Source organism: Nicotiana attenuata, chromosome 7, assembly GCF_001879085.1.
Source record: "Nicotiana attenuata strain UT chromosome 7, NIATTr2, whole genome shotgun sequence".
Lineage (NCBI taxonomy): Eukaryota > Viridiplantae > Streptophyta > Magnoliopsida > Solanales > Solanaceae > Nicotiana > Nicotiana attenuata.
Genome location: NC_031995.1, coordinates 7,360,517 through 7,385,555, shown reverse-complemented (window position 1 = coordinate 7,385,555; position 25,039 = coordinate 7,360,517). Strand labels below are relative to the sequence as shown.

Sequence of the window (25,039 nt, the reverse complement as noted above, 5' to 3'; positions counted from 1 at the left end):
CCCCCCCCCCAAACCCCCCAAAACAAAAAAAGAAGAAAAGGAAGTATAAGGAGAGAATAGGAACTCTAGATTCCAACTCAATATAATTATCAAGAAGTAGACCTCTACTGTTATTTTAACTACTGGCTGAACATATTAGTAGCTTTATTTCTTTCAAACATCTGGTGAAATACTGAAATGTTTTCTAAGTCACCATGGAGACCATCTTCTGGACCAGGTAACTACTCATTTAAATATCAAGCCCGCTAACCATTTTTTGCAGGAAACAGATTGTGACCAAAGTAAGATATTAGTCAACCTTATAGGGAAAAAAACTAAGGTGAGATCATTACTCCATCAGACAACGAAATATGACACTAATTCAAGTATGCAGCATATCAACGAAAAAAAGGTAGCCCGGTGCACAAGGCATCCCGCGTTCATGCAGGATCCAGGGAAGGGCCGCAACCAAAGGGGTGTGATGTAGCCAGTCTACCCTAATGCAAGCATTAATGGCTGTTTCCACAGCTCAAACCCGTGATCTATAGATCATACTGAGACAACTTTACTATTGCCCCAAAGCTCCCCTTCATGCAGCGTATCAATATAGACACTAAAGTAGAAACTTACAAATCTGCTTTCTCTGAAGTATTGGTAAAATTCCTTCCAAACTTCTCCATTTGATAAACCTGCATAAACTATTATCCCTAGCCCTGCAGCCATCGTTACCTGATTTCGCATTAGTTAGAAGACAGAAAAGTAGTTCATCTCTCAAGCTATAAAGCACTTTAGGATCAGTTTTCTAAATTTTTAACCTTCAGCTCTTGATCACAAATCATAAAAGAAGTGCTACCACTTAAGGTGTCCGATATTACTCCTTTTTCTACTTACTTCAGATAAGATGCTGGTTGCAACAAGATCTTTTACATGCTTATATATAACACATAATTTCTGTTCCATATTCTTTGGTTTAGAGCTAGAAAAAGTCAACTGTAGTCAGATAAAAGTATTCCTTACCCCAGCAGTCAATTTCGATTCGAGAAAATTCAGAGGCCACCTTCGAACCTCAGTTTCTTCAACAGGTGGAGGAGGTGGTTTCCAGAGAGCAAAATAAGGAATAAGAGCATATGCACCACCAAAGAATGAAAGTACGAGAAATGGCCAAACAGGAATGCTGCTTTTTGAACTGCAGAAACAAAAATTTAATATCAGATAACTGAATCTTTCGTCTGTCCAAACCAAAAATTTTAGACAAATTTGAAATGTGGTACTTTCAGTTCCTAATGTGTTAGTCACAACAGTTATTCCAGAATGTTTCCAAGCAACTTAATCTCACATTATATATAGAGCTAAAGGAAGGGGAGCGTTGGAGCAACGGTAAACTTGTCTCCGTGTGTCCTATAGTCACGGGTTCGAGCGGTGGAATCAGCTACTATGTTTGCGTTAGGGTAGGCTGCCTACATTACACCCCATTTGGGTGCGGTCCTTCCCCGGACCCTGCGTGAACGGAGGATGCTTCGCGCACCTGATTACCCTTTCTATATATAGAGCTAAACTAGAACATCAAGAACTGTACAACAGAACAGAAAGAGGAAAATGAACTGAAGCAAGGCAGCCGAGAAGTTACCTTCTAGCGGTGGGAAGGAGGAGCATACTGTAAACTAATGGCCACAAACCCATGAGGTACCAAAGACTCACTAACACTTGATTCATTTGGAAGCCATCATCTCCTTTCAAATTAAGGAGCTTCTTTAAGAAATACGTGTCTGTCAACTGCAATTTTAAGGTAGAAAAAGGACTAAGAAAAAACACAATATAAAGCAGAGAGCTATAGAGTAAAGAGTGAAGCAAATAAGTATCATAAAGGAGTACTTGTTGACAAAGCATCTTCTCATACTTTGATATTTCAATTATTTTTAGCACACCCAAGACTGCTCTCTCCACTTTATTCAATGTGAACATGTTTGATTGAGCACAAAGTTTAACGGTTAAAATAGCTCGGGCTTGCCAGTTCTCAGACTGGTAATTGAAAAATAGCCAGCATTTACAAAGTCATTGAAAAATAGCCACTATTTTGCTGAAACACGGAAAGTTTCAGCATAAAATGCTGGATTATGGAGCTCCTGCGCATAAACTTCCAGCATATTATGGTGGAACTCTAGCACATTATGCTGGAATCTATATGTAAAAACTTTCGAGCTAGAATTTTTTCGGATTTTTAAGGGTGTTATTGTTCAGATTTTATCTTTATGCAAAAACGAGGCTAAATTTCGGTTACTTTTGAAACTACGGCTATTTTCAAGTAAAATTTGGCTATTTCTGATTTTTTCCCCAGTTTAAGAAAGAAAATGATGACTTTAAAACTTTTAGTCTTAATATCTATTTGACTAGGAGTGGCAAACGGGCGGGTCGGGGCGAATATGGTTCGGGGCGAAAACGGGTAATGAAAAAATGGATCAATTATCCGATCCGACCCATATTTAATACGAATAAAAAACGGGTTAACCGGCGGATAATATGGGTAACCGTATTATCCATGACTTTTTGCATATGATCACTTTTGGGAGAATTCTTAGTCTCCCTAACTTGAGGAACCCCCAATTTAAGGCTTTACAAATGTAAAAGTTAGACCCAATGATAACCCATTGGTTATCCATTTTCTAATAACCCATTGGTTATCCATTTTCTAAATGGATAATATGGTTCTTATCCATATTTGACCCGTTTTTAAAAAGTTCATTATCCAACCTATTTTTTAGTGGATAATATGGGTGGTTAACTATTTTCTTTTAACCATTTTGCCACCACTACATTTGACTATAATACTTCTGAAACTTGTGTTCTTTAACATGCCATAACATTTGTTAAATGAGAAATTTAAGTTATATTATTTCTATATTTAAAAAAGTCATTTTTTTTTAAACTGATCAAAAAGAAATATGATCACATAAACCATGACCGCATAATTGTTTATGCACAAATATGCAAAGAACATGACTTTAAGCTGGAAGAAACAAGAAAAGAGAATATTTTTAGCAGAAAAATAAGATGTGATACCGGGGTCTGGTTAGGTGCAAGGAAGAAAACATAGTACATGATTCCACCCCACAATCCAAAGAGCAAAGACGACGTCGTCCAATCCCATTGGTCTCCTCCACTTCCTCCATTATTGCTTCCACCACTTACCTCAGTAGAAACATCTGTATCTTTTTTCATAATTGGGTCTTCTTGATTTTGAAAGTTTAGTGAACTATGGCATATATACAGACGACCCTTTTTCCCAAATACTGAAATTTTGGTATTTATGTAGTTGTTACTGTAGATTGAGTTCTTGAAAAATTGGGTCTTTGGATTCTTGATTTTGGCACTGTTTGGAAATGAAAGTTTAGTGTTGACTTTGTTATTTTTAAGAAATAGTAATGAAGAAAAGTTAGAGGAGATGAGGCTGCTATTGGCTAACATGTTTAGAAAATGCAGCAACCTCTGACCAGCTAACTACTCGGAAGGACCAAAATAATCGAGAGTATCTCGTCATGTGTGTTCAAAGAAAAAGGAATAAATTAACTCCCTCAACCCCACCCCCCCCCACCCCCACAACCCCCAAACCCCACCCCGAAAAGAGAAAAGGAACATCACAAACGGCGTCGTTCGACGGTATATTTAATTAGTTGTCATTTTCACTTTGGACGGCAAATAAGGAGTTTTTTTTCCAATTATATACAGAGTCAATATCCTAAATCCACCCTTAAACAGTTACGTTTTTATCAGTTTCATGCTTAAATTATTCGTGTCCCCAAAATCCCCTAAACTATATTGTCCTTCATATTTAAACCACCTTGTTGTTTACATAGCATAACAACAACAATAACCCAGTGAAAATCTCACGAGTGGGGTCTGGGAGAGTATGATGTACGCAGCCTACCTTTGCCCTAAGAGGGCAGAAAGACTGTTTCCAATAGACCCTCGGCTAAATGTGTATAATAACTCATTTGGGAGCACGTGATAGCTGAAAAAACCATCAAAATAGCCTAATTGACAAAATATAGTGGCTAATTAGCTGGACCCTCTTTCAATTTTTCGTGTTAATATTCTCCTTATTTTCTTTATATTCACCTTTCTTCCTCATTTTTTCTATCATTCTTCCTTATTTTTCCACCTTTCTTCTTTATTTTCACCTTTTATCCATATGGGTTACCTCTGAAAAAATTTCTCCCTCTCTTATTTTCTCTCAAATGATTTATTTTCTTTCTTGTTTTAGTCTTCCTTCATGTCTTACACATATTGATGAAAGAACACTTATTTAAATCTTCTTATCAAATCCAACACCTTGTAGAGAATAAAGTTGAATCTCTTGAACCTTGTTTGTATAATCTAGAATTATAGAATGTAAGTGCTAACTGATTGGTTTCTTATTTGCGAAATTTTATTTTGTGTACTCTTATTTAAGTAATATAAGATGATTTTTCATAAATGTAGCATTTTATGCCTTCATTTGTTTTTTTAATTATGTTGCATAATAAAGGTAAACAAGGACTTATTCAATTGGAGTCTAGCATAAAACACAATCACAATTAAATCTAAAATTAACACATTATTTAAAATATTTTGCCCAAAACTTTTAGAATTAAGCAGTCATCCAAGAGAAATATATTATGAGTAAACTACGTAAAAAACTTAGTACAAATCATAAGTTAATATAGTTAGACAGGCGCACCTCTAAAAATTCAACATGTGGTTTTAATATATAGGGTAATATCGTTCAGGAAAGTTCTGGGGACACCAGATAGTTTAAATATGTAACTAATAAAAAAATATCAGTTTAGGAGGGTTTTAGGCTTGAGTTAAATAGTCACGTGTAGCCCCACATGGCACGCTCTTTAGATAATTAGGAGTGTGTACTAGACGTACCTGTAAAAATGCAATAAGGGAGTTTTTTTAATATGAAGAGGAATATATAGTTCGAAAGAGTTTTCGGGGCACCGAATAACTTAAATAAAAAACTAACTAAAACATGATAGTTTAGAGGGATTTTAGTAAAAGTTACAGTTATAGAAGCAACAGTGGGTCCTTTTTTCCCCTTCCTATTATATGTGTGTTTACACTTCTGTCCATTCAGTCAAAAAGTTTTACAGTCCGTAGCATATATATACTCCATCCGTTTTAATTTATGTGAACCTATTTAACTAGGCACAAAATTTTAAAAAAGAGAGAAGACTTTAGAACTTGTGGTGTGTTTGGAATGAAGGAAAACATTTTCCGAAAAATATTTTCTAATTTTTCCATGTTTGGTTGCCTTAAATATTTTGGAAAACATTTTCCTTATGAATTTATTTTCCTCCAATTGGAGAAAAATGTTTTCCTTATCAAGAGAAGGGAAAACATTTTCCAAAACTCTTTCTCAACCTTCCCTACCCTCGCCAACCCACCCCACCCCCTCTCTCCAAAAAAGTTTTTTTTTTTTTTTTTAAATTTCAGTTTTTCCGTTACCACCAACCCTACTACCCCTCCACCCCACCCCACCCCCACCCCGACCCCCCACCCGCAAAAAAATATTATTTTTTTACCTTATTTTTTTTTATTGCAATTTTAAATTTCTGTTTTTTCGTTTTACCCCCCAATTGCTTCCCCCTACCCCCCCCCCTCCCCGTGCGGAAAAAATATTTTTTAATATATTTTTCAGTTTTAGTTTTTTTATTTATCGGTTTAAAGGTTTAAAATTTACAAGTTCCAAGTTATGAGTTCGGAGGTTTATGTGTTTGGAAGTTTACGGGTTTAGAAATTATAAAGTTTACGGGTTAGAAATTCCGCGGGTTCGAAAGTTTAGCGGTTCGAAAGTTTATGAAAAATATGGGCTCGGAAGGTTGTTGATTTTAAAGTTTATGGCTTCATGTTTATTATATTTAAATTATTTATGAATACTCTTGAGAAGTCATTTTCCTTAATTTGCGTACCACCGGAAAATGAATAAGATTACTACTTGTTTTCCAAAAAAATATTTTCCACGGAAAATATTTTCCGTTATACCAAACACACCCGTGGTGTAAAATGAGGCACACATATTTTGTGTGGCTATAAATCATTGGATAAAGGTAAATTGTTTTCAAACAAGAAAAGGGGTCATTCTTTTTGGCACGGATTAAAAATGAAATATGTTCACACAAATTAAAACGGAGGAAGTATATATATATATACTATTATCATTATACATTTTTGGCCTATTTTTTAGATGAATAACTTTTTAAGTTAAATCTTTCTAGAAAAATATTTACAATTACGCAAGTACTTATAGATTAATCTTTTAATAAAAATGCTAATTAACTTGATGTAACGGAATAAATTTTTTATATTATTAATATAACTAAATAATTAAATCCTTAAGTTTTATTATTGAAGAAAAAAATTCAAATAAATTCTAACTGTCAAAACGACCAATCTTCAAGTTATCTTTACGGCCTCACCTTCAACAGATAAGGCAAGAGTTTCATTCCCCCCTTCTTTTCTCCACTCACTCACACTCTTCCTCTACTTTCACCTCTCTTCTCTAGCCATGGCGGAAGCTTCTAGAATACTCCAATCAGGTTTCCTTCCTCCTTTCTCCCATAATTCTCCATCTCACAGAACCACTCTCCACTTCAACTCCTCCTATACTTTCCACAGAAGAAACACTACTATTCCCAACACCATCAATATCCAATGCTCTTCATCGGTTTCCGCAGCTGAAACTACCAAACCTACAAAAACCAAGGATATCCCCTGGGGCTGCGAAATTGATTCTCTCGAAAATGCATCCACTTTGCAGAAATGGTTGTCGGATTCGGGATTGCCTGAACAGAAAATGGGCATACAAAGAGTGGATGTTGGAGAAAGAGGCCTTGTTGCTCTTAAGAATATTAGGAAAGGGGAGAAGTTGCTCTTTGTTCCTCCCTCACTTGTCATCACTGCTGACTCGGTAAAATTATTACTCCCTCCATTTCAATTTATGTGGGGTAAATTTATTAAGAAAAAAAGTATTAGGACTTTTGAAATTGTAGTTTTAAAAGTTAAAAAAGTAAAAGCTTTGTAGAGTCATAAAATTTGTGTGATTATAAAAGCTTTTCATTAAGGGTAAATGAAAAGTTTAAAGTTAATCTGTTTTCAAATATAGACACGTGTCATTTGTTTGGTAACGCATTAATAAGGAAAGTGTGTCATGTAAATTGAAACAAAAGGAGTAGTCTTTTGTTTGATATTTGAACTTGGCCTGAAGTAAATTAGCGTGGCCATAATTGAACTCGGTGGATAATGGATCCGGCGCTCTACCTTTCTCCACTTAGATAGCCTCATGAAGTGTACCTAATCCACACATCACGTGTTGCTCTTACTATTACACGAAAGACCGGGGGCTTAAGCTAAGTTGCTCGGACACGGGTGCGGGTGTCCGAACGGGTGCGAGATGTAAATTCCAAGATTCGAGGATACGGATTGGATCCTAATACGGATACTGGCACAGGGATCCGGCTAGAAGTTATTCAAAAAAGTTTATATATAAAATTATCTCTAAATTATGAAAAACTTTGTGGAATACTTGCGTATAGCTTGTAAAGTGTGGATTTCTTTTTTATTCTCAAGTTGTAGATAAGTAAATGATTGATTTTCTAGATAAGTATGCTATTTTCTTCAAATTTACTCTAGCTTTGGTTTGGATTTCGGGAATCAAATTGTATCTCATCTCGATTTTTTCCGTCCGTCGTAGTCAAAGTACCCAAAATTGTTTGACCAGATCCAGTAAGGATCCCATACCCACACCCATTCTAGTGTCGTGTCGATACGGGTGCGGCACCTAAACTGCCATATCGGGGCAACTTAGGGCTTAAGAGGGAAATTTTAATTTGTAAACCAGATGTTAATTAATTTGTTGTGTATCCCTGCAACGAACATAACTGCTCATTAACAAATCCTAATTGCTGTCTGGGAGCCTGAGTAACCAACTGAGGTGAAAAACTTGAGATCGTAACATGAAATGTAACAGTCTTAATTTAGAAATGATCCTCTGTAAGAACTAATTTCAATGAACAGAAGTAGGATCATGTTTACAGGCTAAATAGGTAATTTTCCCAGACATATAAAGTACTCTACTTGTATTACTATTACATGTTGCAGATCGCAGAGATTCTGAAGGACTTACAGTTTAATAAGACAGGATGTGGAACAAATGTGAACATGAAACTAATATTTCACTACCTGTCTGGTATAGAAGTCATTAAGGTGAAGGTCAATCGGACTAGAAATTGGATGTTGATGCACTTCAGCTCTAACTTCGTGACATTGCAGTGTATCTCATTCTAGGTTAGCTTAGTTGGACTTTTAGGACATGGAAATAAAGTGTAAACCTTGACTTCCTGTGATTGTCAGTTGCTAATACATCAATATTGCCGCGATTGTCTGCCTCAGTTGGCAAATTCTGTCATATATAATTTATATCCCTCAACCACTAGGGGATGGTTGAGTTGTTGATCGCATAGGGTAACAACCTTGAGATCTCAGGTTTGAATCCCAGCTACAAAATTTGGTTTATGGACAAATTTACCTTTCTCATGTACTTGTTGGGGTTGTAGTAACTTCCATTGGATTAGGCGAATATGAGCAAGTTGGTACGAATACCAACATATATGTACATATGTACGCTCGCATACAAACACAAAAATAGCCCTCTCCAGGTAGAAGGAGTGCAATAACAAGATGACATCTTTCTTTTCCTCTGAATTTCCTTTCGTCCAAACAATTGTACTAGCCACACATCTGCATTGCATATCTTAAGTAGTAAAGTTGATTCTTTTCTAAACAGATATTTCTCATACCTCATACTTGAAATAGCACTGGAATGTTTACCATTGTTCTTATTCTTAGAATCATACTAGTCATTAGTGCAGCTTGGAGGCAGAATGGCTACAAATGGATCTCAAGTGTTACTTATATATTTGTATATCAGTAGAGATAACGGAAGAATTAGGTATCCTTAAAGCTTTTAATTAGTTACTGGTTTAGATGCCATGCTATACATGTGTAAGTATAGGTTCTACAGCATACTGAGTAACTGCAAACTGAAGTGTTTTGTTTCTCCTTGTCTAGTTGTGGATTAGTTGGTTTACTAAAGGGGAAAAATGAGGAAAGGGGAAACGGTCTTCCATGTGTTTAAAAGATGGTTAATGTTAATCACTATGGCAAATAGCAACCTGTGATCACCGGTTCAGGTTTCACATGTTCAATGCTGTGAGATTTAAGACACGAGCCCTTCCTAATTCAAACAAATCAGATGGGAGGGGCATAAGGAAAATATCTAGAATACAACAGATACAGTTACCATTATTTGAATCTAAGTACTTTTTGGATTTAACATATTATGAATTCTTGTACCAACAGAGTTTTTTTTTTTTTTTTCATCTTGCTATGTGCTGGTGATGTCAGAAATGGAGCAACCCTGAGGCTGGTGCTGTGTTAAAACAATACAATGTTCCAGATTGGCCTTTTCTTGCTACATATTTAATAAGCGAGGCAAGCCTCATGAAATCTTCAAGATGGAGTAACTATATTTCTGCCTTGCCTAGACAGCCTTACTCTCTCTTGTACTGGTAAGCCTCTTATTAGTTTTGGTCTCTACCAAAACTTATCAAGACTTGAGCATTCTTCCTTTACTACGTAAAAGGGTACATGCTCAATAAGTTCCCCTACAGCTTTTCCATGTCATTTCAGGACTCGTTCTGAGCTAGACAGGTATTTGGAAGCATCACAAATAAGAGAACGGGCAATTGAAAGGATAAATAACGTCACTGGAACGTAAGGATTCTTTCCTTAATTTCTCAGAATTTATCATTTGAAGCTAGTTTTTTCCTTACTTTTATTGGGAAAAAATTTACTACTTTGATCACTCAATTATTATCTTTGGTTCTCGTTACACCTGACTAAGCACACTTTACCCTAATTATTGTACTGATTCATTGGACACTCCACTACTGATTCCTGCAAAATCGCATGGAGTTAACTATTAGCATCTAGCTATTACATGTGACGGTGAGGTGGGCTATTTTAATGAAGAGGAAAATAAAAAATTGATATCAGAAGAATAAATAACATGTCGAAAAACTTCTGTCATCATAGTACAAAGAAAAAGTACCGAAAATACCAGTCATTTAGCATATTACGTCACAGTCGCATTGTCTAATAGTTAAGTACTCATTGCATTTGCAAGAATCTGTTGCTAGGGGGGACCAGAAGTGCACATTTGAATTAATTGAAAGTTAAACGTGCTTAGTCGGATATCTCTAGGATTAAAGCTGAATTTTTCAAGGAATAAAGAAAAGAGATGTTTTATAATTCATTTATTTTTTATTGTTGTGCTTGCTGACTAGTGTTTGCTTCATCATCTCGGCTGCAGGTACAATGATTTAAGACTCAGAATATTTTCCAAACATCCTGATTTATTTCCTGAAGAGGTACACAATCTTAATGACTTGCTAATATTTGAGGCCAGCTAAATGTTATCTGTTTGTCATTATATTGTTTCTTGATGATGTGGTAAAGATTCTTGGGAGGTGTAAATGTAAAGTACAAAGACAATAGAGAAATCTCTCTTATGTTGTATTCAAGAAGTAACAAGTATATACACAAGTACATAGAGCCTTAACTATGGAAAGAATCAAAAAGGAAATCCTATAAATCTGCTGTGAATCCCTATAATTATGCTAGCTATGTATATTACATAAGATTATGTCTACATTCATATCTAACACTCCCCCTCAAGCTGGAGCATAGATATTGATCATGCCCAGCTTGTTACAAAGGTAATCAACTCGAATTCCATTCAACGCCTTTGTGAACAAATCAGCCGGTTGCTCTCCTGTCTTCATGTAGCCAGTGGAGATCAAGTTCTCCTGAATCTTCTCACGAATAAAATGGCAGTCAACCTCAATATGCTTAGTTCTTTCATGATACACCGGATTTGACGCAATATGGAGGGCAGCTTGATTGTCACACCAGAGTTTTGCTAATATTGGATGCTCTAACCCAATTTCAGTCAACAGATGATGTATCCCCATAATCTCACATGTAGACTGTGACATAACTCTATACTCGAATTCTGCACTGGATCGAGATACAACACTTTGCTTCTTACTCCTCCATGATACCAGGTTTCCTCCAACAAAGACACAATAACCTGTAGTAGATCTTCTATCAATTTTCGATCCAGCCCAGTGAGCATCTGCAAAACACTCAATACGAGTATGATTGTGATTGCTACATAATATGCCAAGTCTAGGAGCTCTTTTCAAGTAACACAAAATCTGTTCCAAAGCTGCCCAATGTTTGACCGTTGGTGCAGACATGAACTGGCTAACAACACTTACCGCAAAAGCAATATCTGGACAAGTCACAGTAAAGTAGTTTAATTTCCCAACTAACCTCCTGTATCTCTCTGGATCGTCAAAAGGATCACCATCATCTTTCATAAGATGCACATTAGGAACCATTGGAGTACTGCAAGGTTTAGCTGCCAACTTTCCAGTTTCTGCAAGCAAGTCAAGAACGTACTTTCTTTGAGACAAAAGAATTCTGTTCTTGCTTCTATTTACTTCTACTCCCAAAAAGTATTTCAACTGGCCCAAGTCCTTTGTATGAAACCTAGTACGCAGAAAAGACTTGAGGGAAGAAATCCCCGCATAGTCACTTCCTGTGATAACAATATCATCAACATATACAACAAGGAGAATAGTGCCAGCTATTGATTTCCGATAGAAGACTGAGTGATCGCACTTACTCATTTTCAACCCAAACTCCTGAACTACCTCACTGAACTTGCCAAACCAAGCTCGTGGACTCTGCTTCAAGCCATACAAGGACTTCTTCATATGACAGACTTTCCCATACTCCCCCTGAGCAACAAAACCGGGTGGTTGCTCCATATACACTTCCTCTTGAAGATCACCATGAAGGAACGCATTCTTGATATCCAACTGATGTAAAGGCCAATTCTCGGACGCAGCTAGATAAATAAATAAGCGGACAGAAGTGAGTTTGGCAACCCGGGAGAAGGTGTCAGAATAATCCACCCCATAAGTCTGAGCATACCCTTTCGCCACAAGTATGGCCTTAAGTCTTGCCACAGAACCATCTGGATTAACTTTAACTGTAAAGACCCACTTGCATCCCGCTAGTTTCTTTCCCTTTGGTAAATTTACCAAATCCCATGTATGGCTGTCCTCTAAAGTATGTATTTCCTCAGGCATTGCATCAGACCATCCAGGATGATTCAAAGCCTCCTTCACTGTTTTGGGTACGGAGATGGAGTCTAGAGAAGCAATCATAGGTCATAGGAAACAAAGTTAGCAACAGAATATGTCTATTTGCAAGTACGTGTACCTTTGCGAAGAGTAATAGGAAGGTCAAGGTTATCTGGAGGATCAGGCAAAGGAGGATCAGATGATGCAGGAACTGGTGCGGGACATGTATCATTTGTCTTTCGCCTCCGCGAATAAACTTGAACAATTGGAGGTCTTGCTGGAGCAGGTACTGAAGGCATAATAGTCGATTGGTGCTCAATAGAAGAACTGGGAGATCGAAGAGTATCATCTGATTGTTCTGTCAAAGTACGGGTAACCTGATATACTAGCCACTCATCTTCCTCCCCCTGGCTTGAAGAAATGGGAGGTGCATAGAAGAATGGTGTAGTCTCAGAAAATACCACATCAGTTGACACTAAATATTTGCCAAGCTTAGTAGAGTAACATCGATACCCCTTCTGAAGGCGAGAATAGCCCAAGAAAACACACTTCACAGCCTTGGGATCCAACTTGGTAAGAGATGGTCGAACATCTCGAACATAACATGTGCTTCCAAACACCTTAGGTTCCACAGGAAATAATGACTTGTTCGGAAAAAGAACATTATAAGGCACATTACCATCGAGTACACTAGATGGCATGCGACTAATCAGAAAACAAGCCGTAGAAATCGCATCAGCCCAGAACTGTTTAGGAACCTTCATTTCGAATAAAAGTGCTCGAGCTGTCTCAAGTAGATGCCTATTCTTCCTCTCAGCAACTCCATTTTGAGAGGGTGTATCAACACATGACTGATGTAATATACCATGTTGTCTCATGTAGGACTAAAATAACTCTGACATGTATTCTTTAGCGTTATCACTCCTTAGAGTACGTACTGAAGCATTGAATTGAGTTTTGACTCCAGCACAAAAGGCAGAAAAATGAGTAAACACTTCAGAGCGGCTCTTCATAAAGTAAATCCAAGTCATTCGAGAAAAATCATCTATAAAAGTGACAAAATACTTATGTCCAGTTTTAGAAACAACCGGACATGGTCCCCAAACATCAGAATGGACTAACTCAAAAGCTGACTTAGCTCGCTTATTAACCCTTGGACTTAACGAGATGCGATGGTGTTTTGCAAATCGACATGACTCACAATCCAATGATGAAATATTCTGAAACTGAGGACAGAGTTTCTTTAACAAAGGCAAAGAGGGATGTCCAAGTCGACAATGTGCTTCAAAAGGAGACACGATACTAGAGCATGCAACAGACCGTGGCTCCCATTCATCAAGGATGTAGAGATCATCAGATATATATCCTTTACCAATAACCTGCATCGTCTTAAGATTTAGAAACAAACAATGATCTGGAAAGAATGCAACACAACAATTAAGGTCTTTGGTAATTTTACTAACAGAAATCAAGTTAAAGGCCAAGTTTGGTAGACTTAATACAGATGACAGGGTAATAGAGGAAGTTGGTTTAACAGTCCCAGATCCAACACTGCTACAAGTTGATCCATCAGCTACAGTAACCGGAGAGGGTGCTTTATGTGAGCGAAAGCTAGAAAAAATATTTGGATTACCTGTCATGTGATTTGTAGCACCTGAATCGATCACCCATTTATTGGAAAAGGTGATAAGACATGTTTTATCTGACCCAGCAAAGGCAGTAACTGAAGAAGATTCCTTAACTGATTTATGATATTGAAGGAATTTTAGAAACTCATCCGAAACCAAGATTGTTGGACTAGGAGTTGTTGCATTATTATTCTTTACCATCATTTTTTCCTTTCAATAACAAACTGATTAAACTAACAGAGGTCCCCGCTAAAAGATACCCAAACAGATCCTGGTAGATTCGAAATCAACAATCTATTGAACAAGATTCAACTTTAATAATCCACTCAACCAAATCAGGGAACCAAACGAATTTGTCCCCAACTCAAACAAAATCAGAGACCAACAAAGTTTCTGATAAGGAAAGACCCAACAGACAATATCAAGTCACTAATCGATCACCACAGTGAGTCAAAAATAAAGATGCAAGCTTCTCACACAGGCAGCCTCCAAGAAAAATACCACAGAATTAAAGAAATCGAATAACCAATAAACCAAACTCAAACCTGACCAAACAAAGTGAGAATAAGATCTGGTCCGAGGTTGTTCTTTGCCAAAATGTGCTTCTATGATCAGAGAACCACCACAAGTCAACTGGAAATGTCAAAAAGACCTCAGATTAGCTTCCGGCAGCGGATTCGACTCAACTCCGGCGAGCAGTAGACCTGCTCTGATACCATGTAAATATAAAGTACAGAGACAATAGAGAAATCTCTCTTGTGTTGTATTCAAGAAGTAACAAGTATATATACAAGTACATAGAGCCTTAACTATGGAAAGAATCAAAAAGGAAATCCTATAAATCTGCTGTGAATCCCTATAATTATGCTAGCTATGTATATTACATAAGATTATGTATACATTCAGATTATATCTACATTCATTATCTAACGGGAGGAAATGGTTGCCTATGTGAAGTGAGAAGATATGATGGAGCTGCTACATTTCCTAGAGGCCATTTTAATTTATCAATGTAACATAGTCAATTTTGACTTCAAATTGTAAGACCGTATAGTCCTGAGGTAATGATGATTCTGCGTCATGACCAAGTGGAGCAATCAAAAGCGAAGTTTCTTTTGAATGAACCACTTGTTTCACAATAGATCCATCTACATATTGCAGCCTTAGACAAGAGTCTTACAAATGACAAGTACATTAATATAGATCATTGGACTTGTTCTTCTATTAACCAGGATCAACCCTTTTGATAACTTATTGAACATGTTCTGAAAAGAAAGTGTCCAGCAATGAATTATGGTCTTCAGGAGAAGTCTAGAGATGCATTATTCTTTTACAATTAACTAGAAAGGGGAGACTTTTTTCTGCCTACTGCTATTTTTCTTTTAATATGTGTCCTGAGCGTGTTCAAATTTCTGCTGCATGTTATTGCAGATATTCAACATAGAGACTTTCAACTGGTCATTTGGAATTCTCTTCTCACGTTTGGTGAGTTTCATACATGGGAATCACAATTTTTTTGTTTGTTTATGAAATAAGTGGCAAGTCATTAACAAGAAGCATTCAGAGGATGCATAGGTTACAAAAGAAAGGGCTCATAAAATTTATTTCTACTGTGATTTCTACTGTCATTCACGTTTAGACTCACAAAAGGGGGAACAAGAAGTAAACAATTTGGATGTGAAAACTGGTAGAAGTTGAATGCAGAAATCAAGCTGTGGTGTCTTCAGTGAAATGATATACTAAAAAAGAAAAAGAGATTTTGTACTCGCTCTTTTACTATGCTTTCTAAATTGGTTATGCATTCACAGGTCAGATTACCCTCTATGGATGGAAGAGTTGCCTTGGTTCCTTGGGCAGATATGCTGAATCATAATTGTGAGGTTGTGAATAGCACTTTTTTGAAAAGGTTTGAACTTGACATATATGGCATAATTCTGAGTCTGATTCTTTCAGCTGTTTTAATTGTACAAGGTGGAAACTTTTCTTGACTATGATAAATCATCGCAAGGAATTGTCTTTACAACGGACAGGGCATATCAGCCAGGTGAGCAGGTATACAATATTTTGATTTTTTAAAAGCGATTAGCTAAATTATTGTATCTTCAAAACTACCGGATCCCCCAACTTGAACATTAATAGTTAACTCAAATTAGAAAATTACTGCACTGTGGCTTAGAGAGGGGCCACAGACTAACATATTCTTATTAACCTCCTTGCTGAACAGAATTCACCCTTATTTATTGTTTATATTTATAAGCCTAGCAAGTATGCAACATAAAATCTTTTATCTTCTTAATTAATTACTTTCATGATGCACGCATCCTCGTAGAACCACTTGACGTTTTGAGTTTTCATTTTAGACAATGCCTTGTGTAAGTAACTTGTAAGCTTGTGATTGTACAGGTTTTTATATCATATGGAAGGAAATCTAATGGAGAGCTTTTGCTTTCATATGGATTTGTTCCTAGAGAAGGCACCAATCCTAGTGATTCAGTTGAGTTGTCATTTTCACTTAAGAAATCTGATAAATGTTACAAGGAGAAGGTGGAGGCTCTGAAGAAGCATGGGTTATCAGCGTGAGTGCTTCGTTTATATAGACTGGTCCATAATACTGTGAGCTAAATATTTTCTGATATTTTATTTCTCTAATTTGAATCAGTTCTGACAAAATGTAGAAACCTTCTGGCTGTGGTTCCTTGCTATCAGAAAATCCTAGGTTTCCTAGAAATTGGTGTCCTTTTGTTGTTTATGTTTAAAAACACTAACTTTTAAATTCTCATGTACCTTGAACAGATCGGAATGCTTTCCTATACAAGTCACTGGTTGGCCATTGGAGTTGATGGCGTTTGCTTATCTAGTAGTCAGTCCACCTAGCATGAGCAGACAGTTTGGAGAGGTAAGATAAATCTCAATTTTTGCGAGGTGGACTACATTTTTGGATTGGAAAAATAATAATCTAAAACTAAGTTTATTCCAGATGGCTGCTGCAGCATCGAATAAGTCAACATCAAAGAAGGATATGAAGTACCCGGAGATAGAAGAAGAAGCATTGCAATTTATTCTGGATAGTTGTGAATCCAGCATATCAAAGTATTCCAAGTTCCTTCAGGTAGTAAATTACTTCCCTAAGTAATACAGCTCTATAATCACACTACATGGGTGCCGAGCGCATGGGATGTTGCTCCCTAGCCGGCATGTGGGCCCCGTGGAAAGAAAGAAATGGGAGAGCTTGTAACGGGATCAAAAGTGATTTTGTATATTTGAGGAATAACCTTTTATTTTTAATTAGCTTTTGGTGCACCTATGAAGTTCTTGTACGTATAGAAGATTAGGTATCATCTTGGGATCTTTGCACAAATAGTCGGCCAAGATTATATACTGATTATACACGGTTATACACATAGTACATATGAATTGTATAATATATTATACATCTGCCGGCTATTTTTAGTTTAAGCGGTTGGGTGGAGACAACTGCTTAGGTTAATTCTTCTACCATTTTTAAAGGACCATATTTTCATATAGGTATTATACTTATTGACATATGGCTTGTATACAGAAGTCTTCCCACTGATCACACTAACATGGGTTCTAGAGATGATTTAGAGAAGTATAAATTTGTAGGTCTGCAACTTTGCATGCATGTACAAATATGTCCCATTGCATTTACCCATGCTCAATAACTATCATATCTTCTGACAGGCAAGTGGAGAAATGGATCTCGACATAACGAATCCAAAGCAGCTAAACAGAAGAGTGTTTCTGAAACAGCTAGCAGTTGATCTCTGCACAAGTGAGCGGAGGATACTCTTCCGTAGCCAATATGTAAGTACAGACTGTTTCACATTCAAGCAACTCTATCCAAAATATGTACTTAGTTAATTAAACTACCATTCCCCGTGCTCCATGTTATACTTATATTACAAGTCCACATCGGCCTAAGAATTTCATGACAATCTCCTGACCAAACGTAGAAGGGGAGCCTTGGTGTAATTGGTAAAGTTGCTGCCATGTGACCAGGAGGTTACGGGTTCGAGCCGTGGAAACAGCCTCTTGCATAAATGTAGGGTAAGGCTGCGTACAATAGATCCTTGTGGTCCGGCCCTTCCCCGGACCCCGCGCATAGCGGGAGATTAGTGCACCGGACTGCCTTTTTTTTCTTTTTCTCCCGTAATGGGATAGATATATGACTTGCAACATATGTTTGTGTTTACAGTTAAATGAAGAAATGAAAATGAAACTTTGTGAATTGATCGATCTTCTTGATTTCCTTCAATTAATCGATGTTTTCAACCATTAACCTTAATTCAAAATGTTTTTGACATGGTACCAGATACTGCGGAGAAGATTGAGGGATATTAGGAGCGGCGAACTGAAAGCTCTCAACTTATTTGATGGACTTAGGAACCTTTTCAAATAACTTGTTGAATGACTCTTCCCCCATTTTGATATCAACCCTTCTGCTTTCGGGCGAAGTTATCCACTGTCTCAATGTTGAATTGCTAAGAAGTCATTGTTTTACAATTTGAGACAGCACAAAGGAGTGGAGTCTCTTCTCTTAATAATTTTAATCACTGTGTCATGTATGTATAATGCGTGTTGTATCTTTCAACTTAATTATACATGTATAATACATGTTGAGCCGGGGGTCTTTCGGAAACAGCCTCTCTACTCCTTCGGGGTAGGGGTAAGGTCTGCGTACACACTACCCTCCCCAGACCCCACTAGTGGGATTTCACTGGGTCGTCGTTGTTGTTGTATCTTTCAACTTAACTTCGATAACTTTGTAATTTGTAAACGCTTTTGAGGTTATTCAGACCTCTGCTTACAGAGCTGTCTTTGTTTTGTATTTTGTGAACTTTACTTTATAGTCAGTTTTTAAATGGAAAACTTTCTCTTTTGGAAATTTTTATTTGTTGCATCCTCATCTTATTAACAACATGACTTGTTGAGATTCACTTAATATAAAAGTTCATTCTTTTTTAAGGAGAAAGAAAACAAGAAATATGTATGAAACTCTTAACGCGCTACTCATTTAAAATGACAATTTGATGCTTTTAATATATTTAATGTACCTGCAAAAAGTCTTTTTAATTCTTTAAAACTCCCTTTTAAGTCGAACACTAATCACATACAAATGGAACGAACAAAGTGCAGAGGCGGATCCAAGATTTAGGCAGGATGTGTGCACTATTAAAAAAAGTGGATTTATAATATAAATTTTACGGGTTCAACCTTTAGTTCTTACTATTGCGCACCCATTACACTAAGTTCGAAATTAATTTTTTCTTTAAAAAGAGTCATTTTCTTACATCTATGTCTATTTCCATGTTGAAAATATTGGGATCAGTTGAATCCATTGACTACATGATACATCATACGCTTTTACTAGTTTTAGAATACACATTTTGTTTAATCATATAAGATTTTACGACAAAAGAAGAATAGGAATTTTAATGTGTGAAAATTTTAAAAAAATAAACCAAACAATTAAAGAAATAAAAAGAAAAAGTACTTAATTACTATCCAAAAAGTGACACCAGACACGTCCATCCCCGTGGGCGTCTAGTTCTAGAAAGAAAAGGAAAAAATAACAAGATTGACATAAGATTTGAACTCACAACCTCGCCTAGAGAGGTACACCTAATAACCACAACATCATATAATACTTTGAGCATTGGTGCACACACATACATTTAAATACTTTTGAAAAAATATAACATTACTATACATGATTTTGGGAGGGGAGCATGGGTTCACGTGCCCCATGGAACCCCCTAGATACGCCTCTGACAATGTGGATTTTTTTTTCTTTTCAAAAATATGCAATTTTGGCTCAACAATTTTAGTTGTATGTTGTTTTTAAGAGAATAATATAAATAGGCAAACATGTTAAGAGAATGCGACTTTAGGCTAAAGCATAACGGAAAGAATAGATGAAAGTCGTTACATACATGCAATAAGTCAGATGTAATTAGATTTATAAGTTGTATGCAAATGCAATTTACTGAGTCTGCTTTATATTTGACAGACCTAAGTTCTTTCACATTCTCGATTTCCGGTTGAAATCTTATTCATTGCATATAAGTTTCTTCTTAAAATTGTAGCTCTTCATCTATATTTCTCCAGCGACCTTTTTTTCATATACATTAAGAAGAAGAGGTTTCTTCTATACAGAATAATGCGTATATTCTTTAATGTAGCAAAACACATATTTACTAAGGGCCTAAAAGAATTCAACTAATATAGCACTATTGAGTATATATATGCACCAATTAATTACTATATTTATTAAAGAAGTTAAATATTATTGATTATACAAGGGATTACTATTAGAGGAGAAACCTTTTTATTTAATAAGTTATTATCTATTGGAGAAAAAAGAGCTAATATATTGAAGAAAAAATAATTTATGCAACTAATAAGGGGGCATTTGCATCTATACCCGCTTTTGGGTCACGTTTTAACTTGTGCCCGCTTTGCAAAAAAAATTGCAAGCGTACCCACTTTTTCGCGTAACTTCAGCATACGGGGCTGAAGTAGCAAAGGCAATCACGCAATACTTCAGCATTCTAGTAGACGGGCCTGAAGTAGCAACTGTGCTGAACCAAGTGTGTTGAAGTTTTTGTTTGTAATTGCTGAACTTAAGCATAGTAGCTGGAGTTTTGTTCTCTATTTGCTGAAGTTTTTGTTTGTAATTGCACTAAATAAGCTGAAGTTTTTTTTGTCCTGGATTCATTAGTTTTGTCATTAAGCTTTTTCAAAAACTTCAGCAGAAGATGCTGAAGTTATTTAGTTCATTTATAAAAACTTCAGCACTAAATAAGCTGAAGTTTTTTTGTCCTGGATAAGCTTTTTCAAAAACTTCAGCAGAAGATGCTGAAGTTATTTAGTTCATTTGTAAAAACTTCAGCACTAAATAAGCTGAAGTTTTTTTGTCCTGGATTCATTAGTTTTGTCATAAAGCTTGTTCAAAAACTTCAGCAGAAGATGCTGAAATTATTTAGTTCATTTGTAAAAACTTCAGCACTAAATAAGCTGAAATTTTTTTGTCCTGGATTCATTAGTTTTGTTATAATCAGACTACTATAAAATAATCAGATTGCCAACAGTATCTAAATCATAAAATTTTGGAAACAAATAAACTTGAAAAGAACAGAATTATCATGAAAAGAATCACTAAGTGTGACCTTAAACTTCCCGTACGTAGAAATATTCACAAATTATTGTCTACTAACTTACGTAATTATTTTGTAATTTATTTTTAAATAATCTGATAAACATACTTATGGCAATCATCCCATGAACTGAAGTTTCATAGCAGCACCAACAACAGCAGAAGAAAGAAGAAGAAGAAGAAGAAAACGAAGGAGGAGAAAGGGGGCTGAAGTTGTTTAAAAAGTTGGTACAAGTTAAAACTTTTAAAAAAAATGGTATAGGTTAAATGGGGGCGACCAAATAGAGCGCCCCGTGCAATTTTTACACTAATAAGGAAGTCCAAAATGGGAATATAAAAGAGTAGTTAAAAGAAAAGGACTCAAAATAAAGGAAAAATGCATAAGTACCCCCTGACCTATAGCTGGATTTTCAACTACACACTCTACCTTTGCGGGAGTTTTATTATCCTCCTAAACTATTTTAAAGTAGAATTATTTGCACCATTAAAACTTACGTGGCAGAGTGTGTGTACTTCACTCTCCTTGGGAGAGTGAGAAGCAAGAAAAAACGATTTTCAGTTTTTTTTTTCTTTTGCTTTTTTACATTTTTAGTGAGATATACAACTTCTTACTTTTTTCCGTTTCTTTTTCCTTTTTCTTTGTCTTTTCCTTCTTCTCCTCCACTCTGCCATTCCCGCCAATAATATACAGCACTCGCCGGCAACTTTTATGGCCTCTTCTTTAATTATTTTGGTAGTCTTCTTTCTCTCCCTCTCCCTCTCAAATACACAAATCACACTTTTATAAAAAAAAAGTTATACATATGTGAAGCAAAATCATTCAAATCTGGAAATATCCATCACCGGAAAATCTTTTTTCTGCCGGAAAAAATGGAGTTTTTGAAATTTCAAACTGGAAGAAGCCTTTTCTTACCCAACAAACACACATATACTCATATAATTCACTATCACTCGCCTTTTAACCATAAGAGCCACCATTTTTATGCTCCCACAATTACCGATGATAGAAATCATCCAAAACATCATCACCACAATAGTCGTTTAAAGGCCTCAAGCCTAGCTTAAAATCCACACAAAAAAAAAAGAACAGACCAGGGGCCAAAAATTAGAACATAGGGTGAAACTTTGTTGTTTAGTTTTGTGGTGACGAGAGTAAATGAAAAAGAGAAAAGAGAAAGAAGAAAATAAGGGAAAGAAAAGAAAAATAATTTTAATAAAATATACACTTGTCTATGGCGTGTAGTTCACCTCCCAACAGAAATCTGGTTATAGTATTTCAAGGGTGGATTTATTCTATTCTAAAATAGTTTAGGGGGTAATAAAACCCCCGCAAAGGTAGAGTGTGCAGTTGGGAACCCGGCTATAGGTCAGGGGGGTACTAATGCATTTTTCCCATAAATAAATCGTATTTCAACTATGACTTATTGTTTGACCAAAAATATAAATCTTGGTTCAAATAATTAATTTTTATTAAATAAAGGTTAATCCTAGTTAAGAATAATACCTCAAATCTTAATATCAGAAAAAGTAGGTGATAAGCGTTTTTGGGGACAATAATAACACTGTGTGATAAATGCCTTTAAATAATCAAGAACAGTGGTAGAGTGTATGATATTCAATAAATGATAGTAAATGGAATTTAAGTAAATGAGAGGAATAATTCAATCAACAAATGGTGGAATAAATGAGCTTTCCACCTGACAATAATTGAACGATGAATCCTCGAATAATCGAAGATTTCTCGGATCTGATGGTAAAAGACAAATGAGAATCTTAGTGAAAAGTGAAATCTTGTATTGAGTGAAGACTGAATCTTTTTCAAAATGTTATTCTTTTAATAGAATCTTACGTGTCCCTCTTCTCTCTCCTTTCCTATCTATATGAGATCTCTTCCTAAGTAACCCTAATAGTACAAATATAAGGAATATTCGATAGAATATTCTCTTTCAGATCCTATCTTGAAAACTAGCCGTTACAGCTCTATCGCCGGTACTCGACCTCGACCTTGATCCTCATTGATGACTTGACTGCGGCTCTCATCGACTCCTCGACCACAGGCTAGCGCGGCTTCTCGGACCATCTTAAATGATGATTTGAGGATCTTTCTCATAATGTTATCTCGAACTGAATATTTTAAAGGCGGATTTTGACCTATACAGTTAGTCCCTCAGCTTATTGATGCCGGCCTCAAGCGGGCTTAATGAGCAGATTATGTTCGTTGCGGCCAAAATGATTTGGCGAGCCGAACGGTAGCAATGATTTAGGCAAAATGGCCAACGTGGCCCTTCGCGGACCGTAAATTTTTAGCGTTGTGCTGTCCATGACTCAGTATGATGTCATGATCTCATGCGTCATCATGACGCGTATTCCCGATACGTTGCTTCATTTTGCGTTTGACTCCTGATTGGACCTGTTGCTTTGATTCCGGTGCCAGGTACTGATGAGTCAATTTCTCGATTTCGATGCCTGGATCCTTATAAATAGAGGATGTGAGGGTGTAACTTCAAAGTTTACAGATTTTCCATATCGAAACCCTATATCCCCTTCTTTCTCTCCTATTGTTTTACAACTTTCTTTTATGTTCCAGCGATTCTCGCCGTTTTTAATCCTCCTTTGTTCGGCACTCCTCTCTCTTCTATAGAAATATGTCTAACGTACCTTCTGAGTCTAGCGAGGGGAGTGATGCGGTCCCTTTATCAATGGTTTTTCCCCCTCATGTGGAGAACTTCCCTACTGTCGCCCCTGAGGACGGAGGCTTCCCAACGGTGGAGGAGATAGTTCCTCGTAATCCCGATACTAGGTCTGACTTCTCGAAATTGCCTGAAGTCGCCCATGTAACCTTTAAATTGGCGATGAAGGAAGCCAATTTGATAGAGCTCAAGTCTAAATATAGCCTTCCTAACCACGTCGAGTTGATCCTTGCCGGGTGGGATGCGGTGCAGGTTCACCGTGCTGGGTATTGCGCCTTCTATGCCTATCCCTTCCATGTCGGCTACACTTTTCCTATCCTTCCGCTGGCGGAGGAGTTCTGTCGCTATTACGGCATTTTCCCGGCTCAGCTTGATCCGTACGTTTATAAACTCGTGAGGATGCTTATCAAGTTTGCAGAGCTGGCCGGGGTCGAGCTCACACTTCGACACTTGACACACCTGTTTGCCCCTAGCTTTTATAGGGGGCGATATTGAATCATCGCCACTGAGGAGGTAAGTGCTTGGTGGTGAAATGGACGACAAGGCTAACCGCCAATTCTGGCTCAGCTAGTTCTTTGTGAGAACTGAGGATGTGGTGGCTAATGCCGATGGTTTTCCTGAGGCTTGGAATCGTACTCGTAAGTACATGACTTCTTCATTTGTGAATATATGACTTCTTACCGTGTTTGTCCATGATTCTAACCTTCTGCCATTTTTTGCAGCTACACGCTCACCTCCCCCTTTGGTCGACGATATTTTCGACTGGGTGGGCCAGCTTCTTCCTCACATCGTGGGGATGCACGAGTGGCCGAGCTTCTTCAAAAGGTTTTGCCCCCATCTTCCCTCGACTGGTAAGTTATTTTTACCGTTGGTTCCTCAGTTATTTCCCTCTTTGGGTTCACTTTGGTTGATTTTCACTTTCTTTTGTATTTTCGTTAATTTCAGCCTGGGGGTCCTCGAAGAAATTGAAAGCTCCTGCCCCCGTGTTCCGAAAGAAGTAGAATGCAAAGGCCTCTGCTTCCGCCACCTTCTCAACGGTGTCCTATTCGGCTCGTGCCTCGGTTCCCCCTTCGACCGTTGCTGCCACTGCTCGTGCCTCGGCCTCTCCTATTGGTGTGTCTCGTCCTGCTCTCTCTTCGGTCTCTTCATTATACCATCTTATAGACGAAAACGAGGGGAGTTGGCACTTGTAGAGGAAAATTTGATGCCTCGCAAGAGGAGGTACGTAGATACTGGTGATGGAGTCGCCCGGGCCGTCGACGTAATGGAAGCTGATTTATGCTGCATGAGATGACGACCATTGTCATCGGA

The 25,039-nt window shown here is 37.0% G+C and overlaps 2 protein-coding genes across 2 annotated transcripts in view; one reads left to right on the top strand and one right to left on the bottom strand.

Annotated features, from left to right (window-relative positions):
* LOC109228633 overlaps positions 1-3,514 on the bottom strand; it is a 4,362-nt gene extending 848 nt beyond the window's left edge. Inside the window, exons 1-4 of the mRNA XM_019393791.1 lie at positions 3,037-3,514; positions 1,607-1,752; positions 997-1,165; positions 610-708 (exon numbers count right to left, since the gene is read on the bottom strand). Of these exons, the coding sequence (XP_019249336.1) occupies positions 610-708; positions 997-1,165; positions 1,607-1,752; positions 3,037-3,441 (819 nt within the window). The 5' untranslated portion in view covers positions 3,442-3,514. The remainder of the gene's footprint in view (positions 1-609; positions 709-996; positions 1,166-1,606; positions 1,753-3,036) is intronic.
* Positions 6,426-18,710, top strand: LOC109228632 (ribulose-1,5 bisphosphate carboxylase/oxygenase large subunit N-methyltransferase, chloroplastic). The gene is made up of 12 exons (XM_019393790.1): positions 6,426-6,928; positions 9,424-9,587; positions 9,709-9,792; positions 10,391-10,448; positions 15,293-15,346; positions 15,670-15,741; positions 15,833-15,913; positions 16,265-16,437; positions 16,655-16,757; positions 16,839-16,970; positions 17,564-17,686; positions 18,195-18,710. The coding sequence occupies exons 1-12, from the start codon at positions 6,527-6,529 to the stop codon at positions 18,279-18,281; spliced, it is 1,533 nt and encodes a 510-aa protein (XP_019249335.1). The 5' UTR covers positions 6,426-6,526; the 3' UTR covers positions 18,282-18,710.

Coding starts and splice junctions, on each gene's coding strand:
- LOC109228632 (XM_019393790.1), top strand. CDS start 6,527: ATGGCGGAAGCTTCTAGAATACTCCAATCAGGTTTCCTTCCTCCTTTC. Junction 9,588..9,708: donor CCTTACTCTCTCTTGTACTG/GTAAGCCTCTTA, acceptor ATGTCATTTCAG/GACTCGTTCTGAGCTAGACA. Junction 16,758..16,838: donor TGAGCAGACAGTTTGGAGAG/GTAAGATAAATC, acceptor AGTTTATTCCAG/ATGGCTGCTGCAGCATCGAA.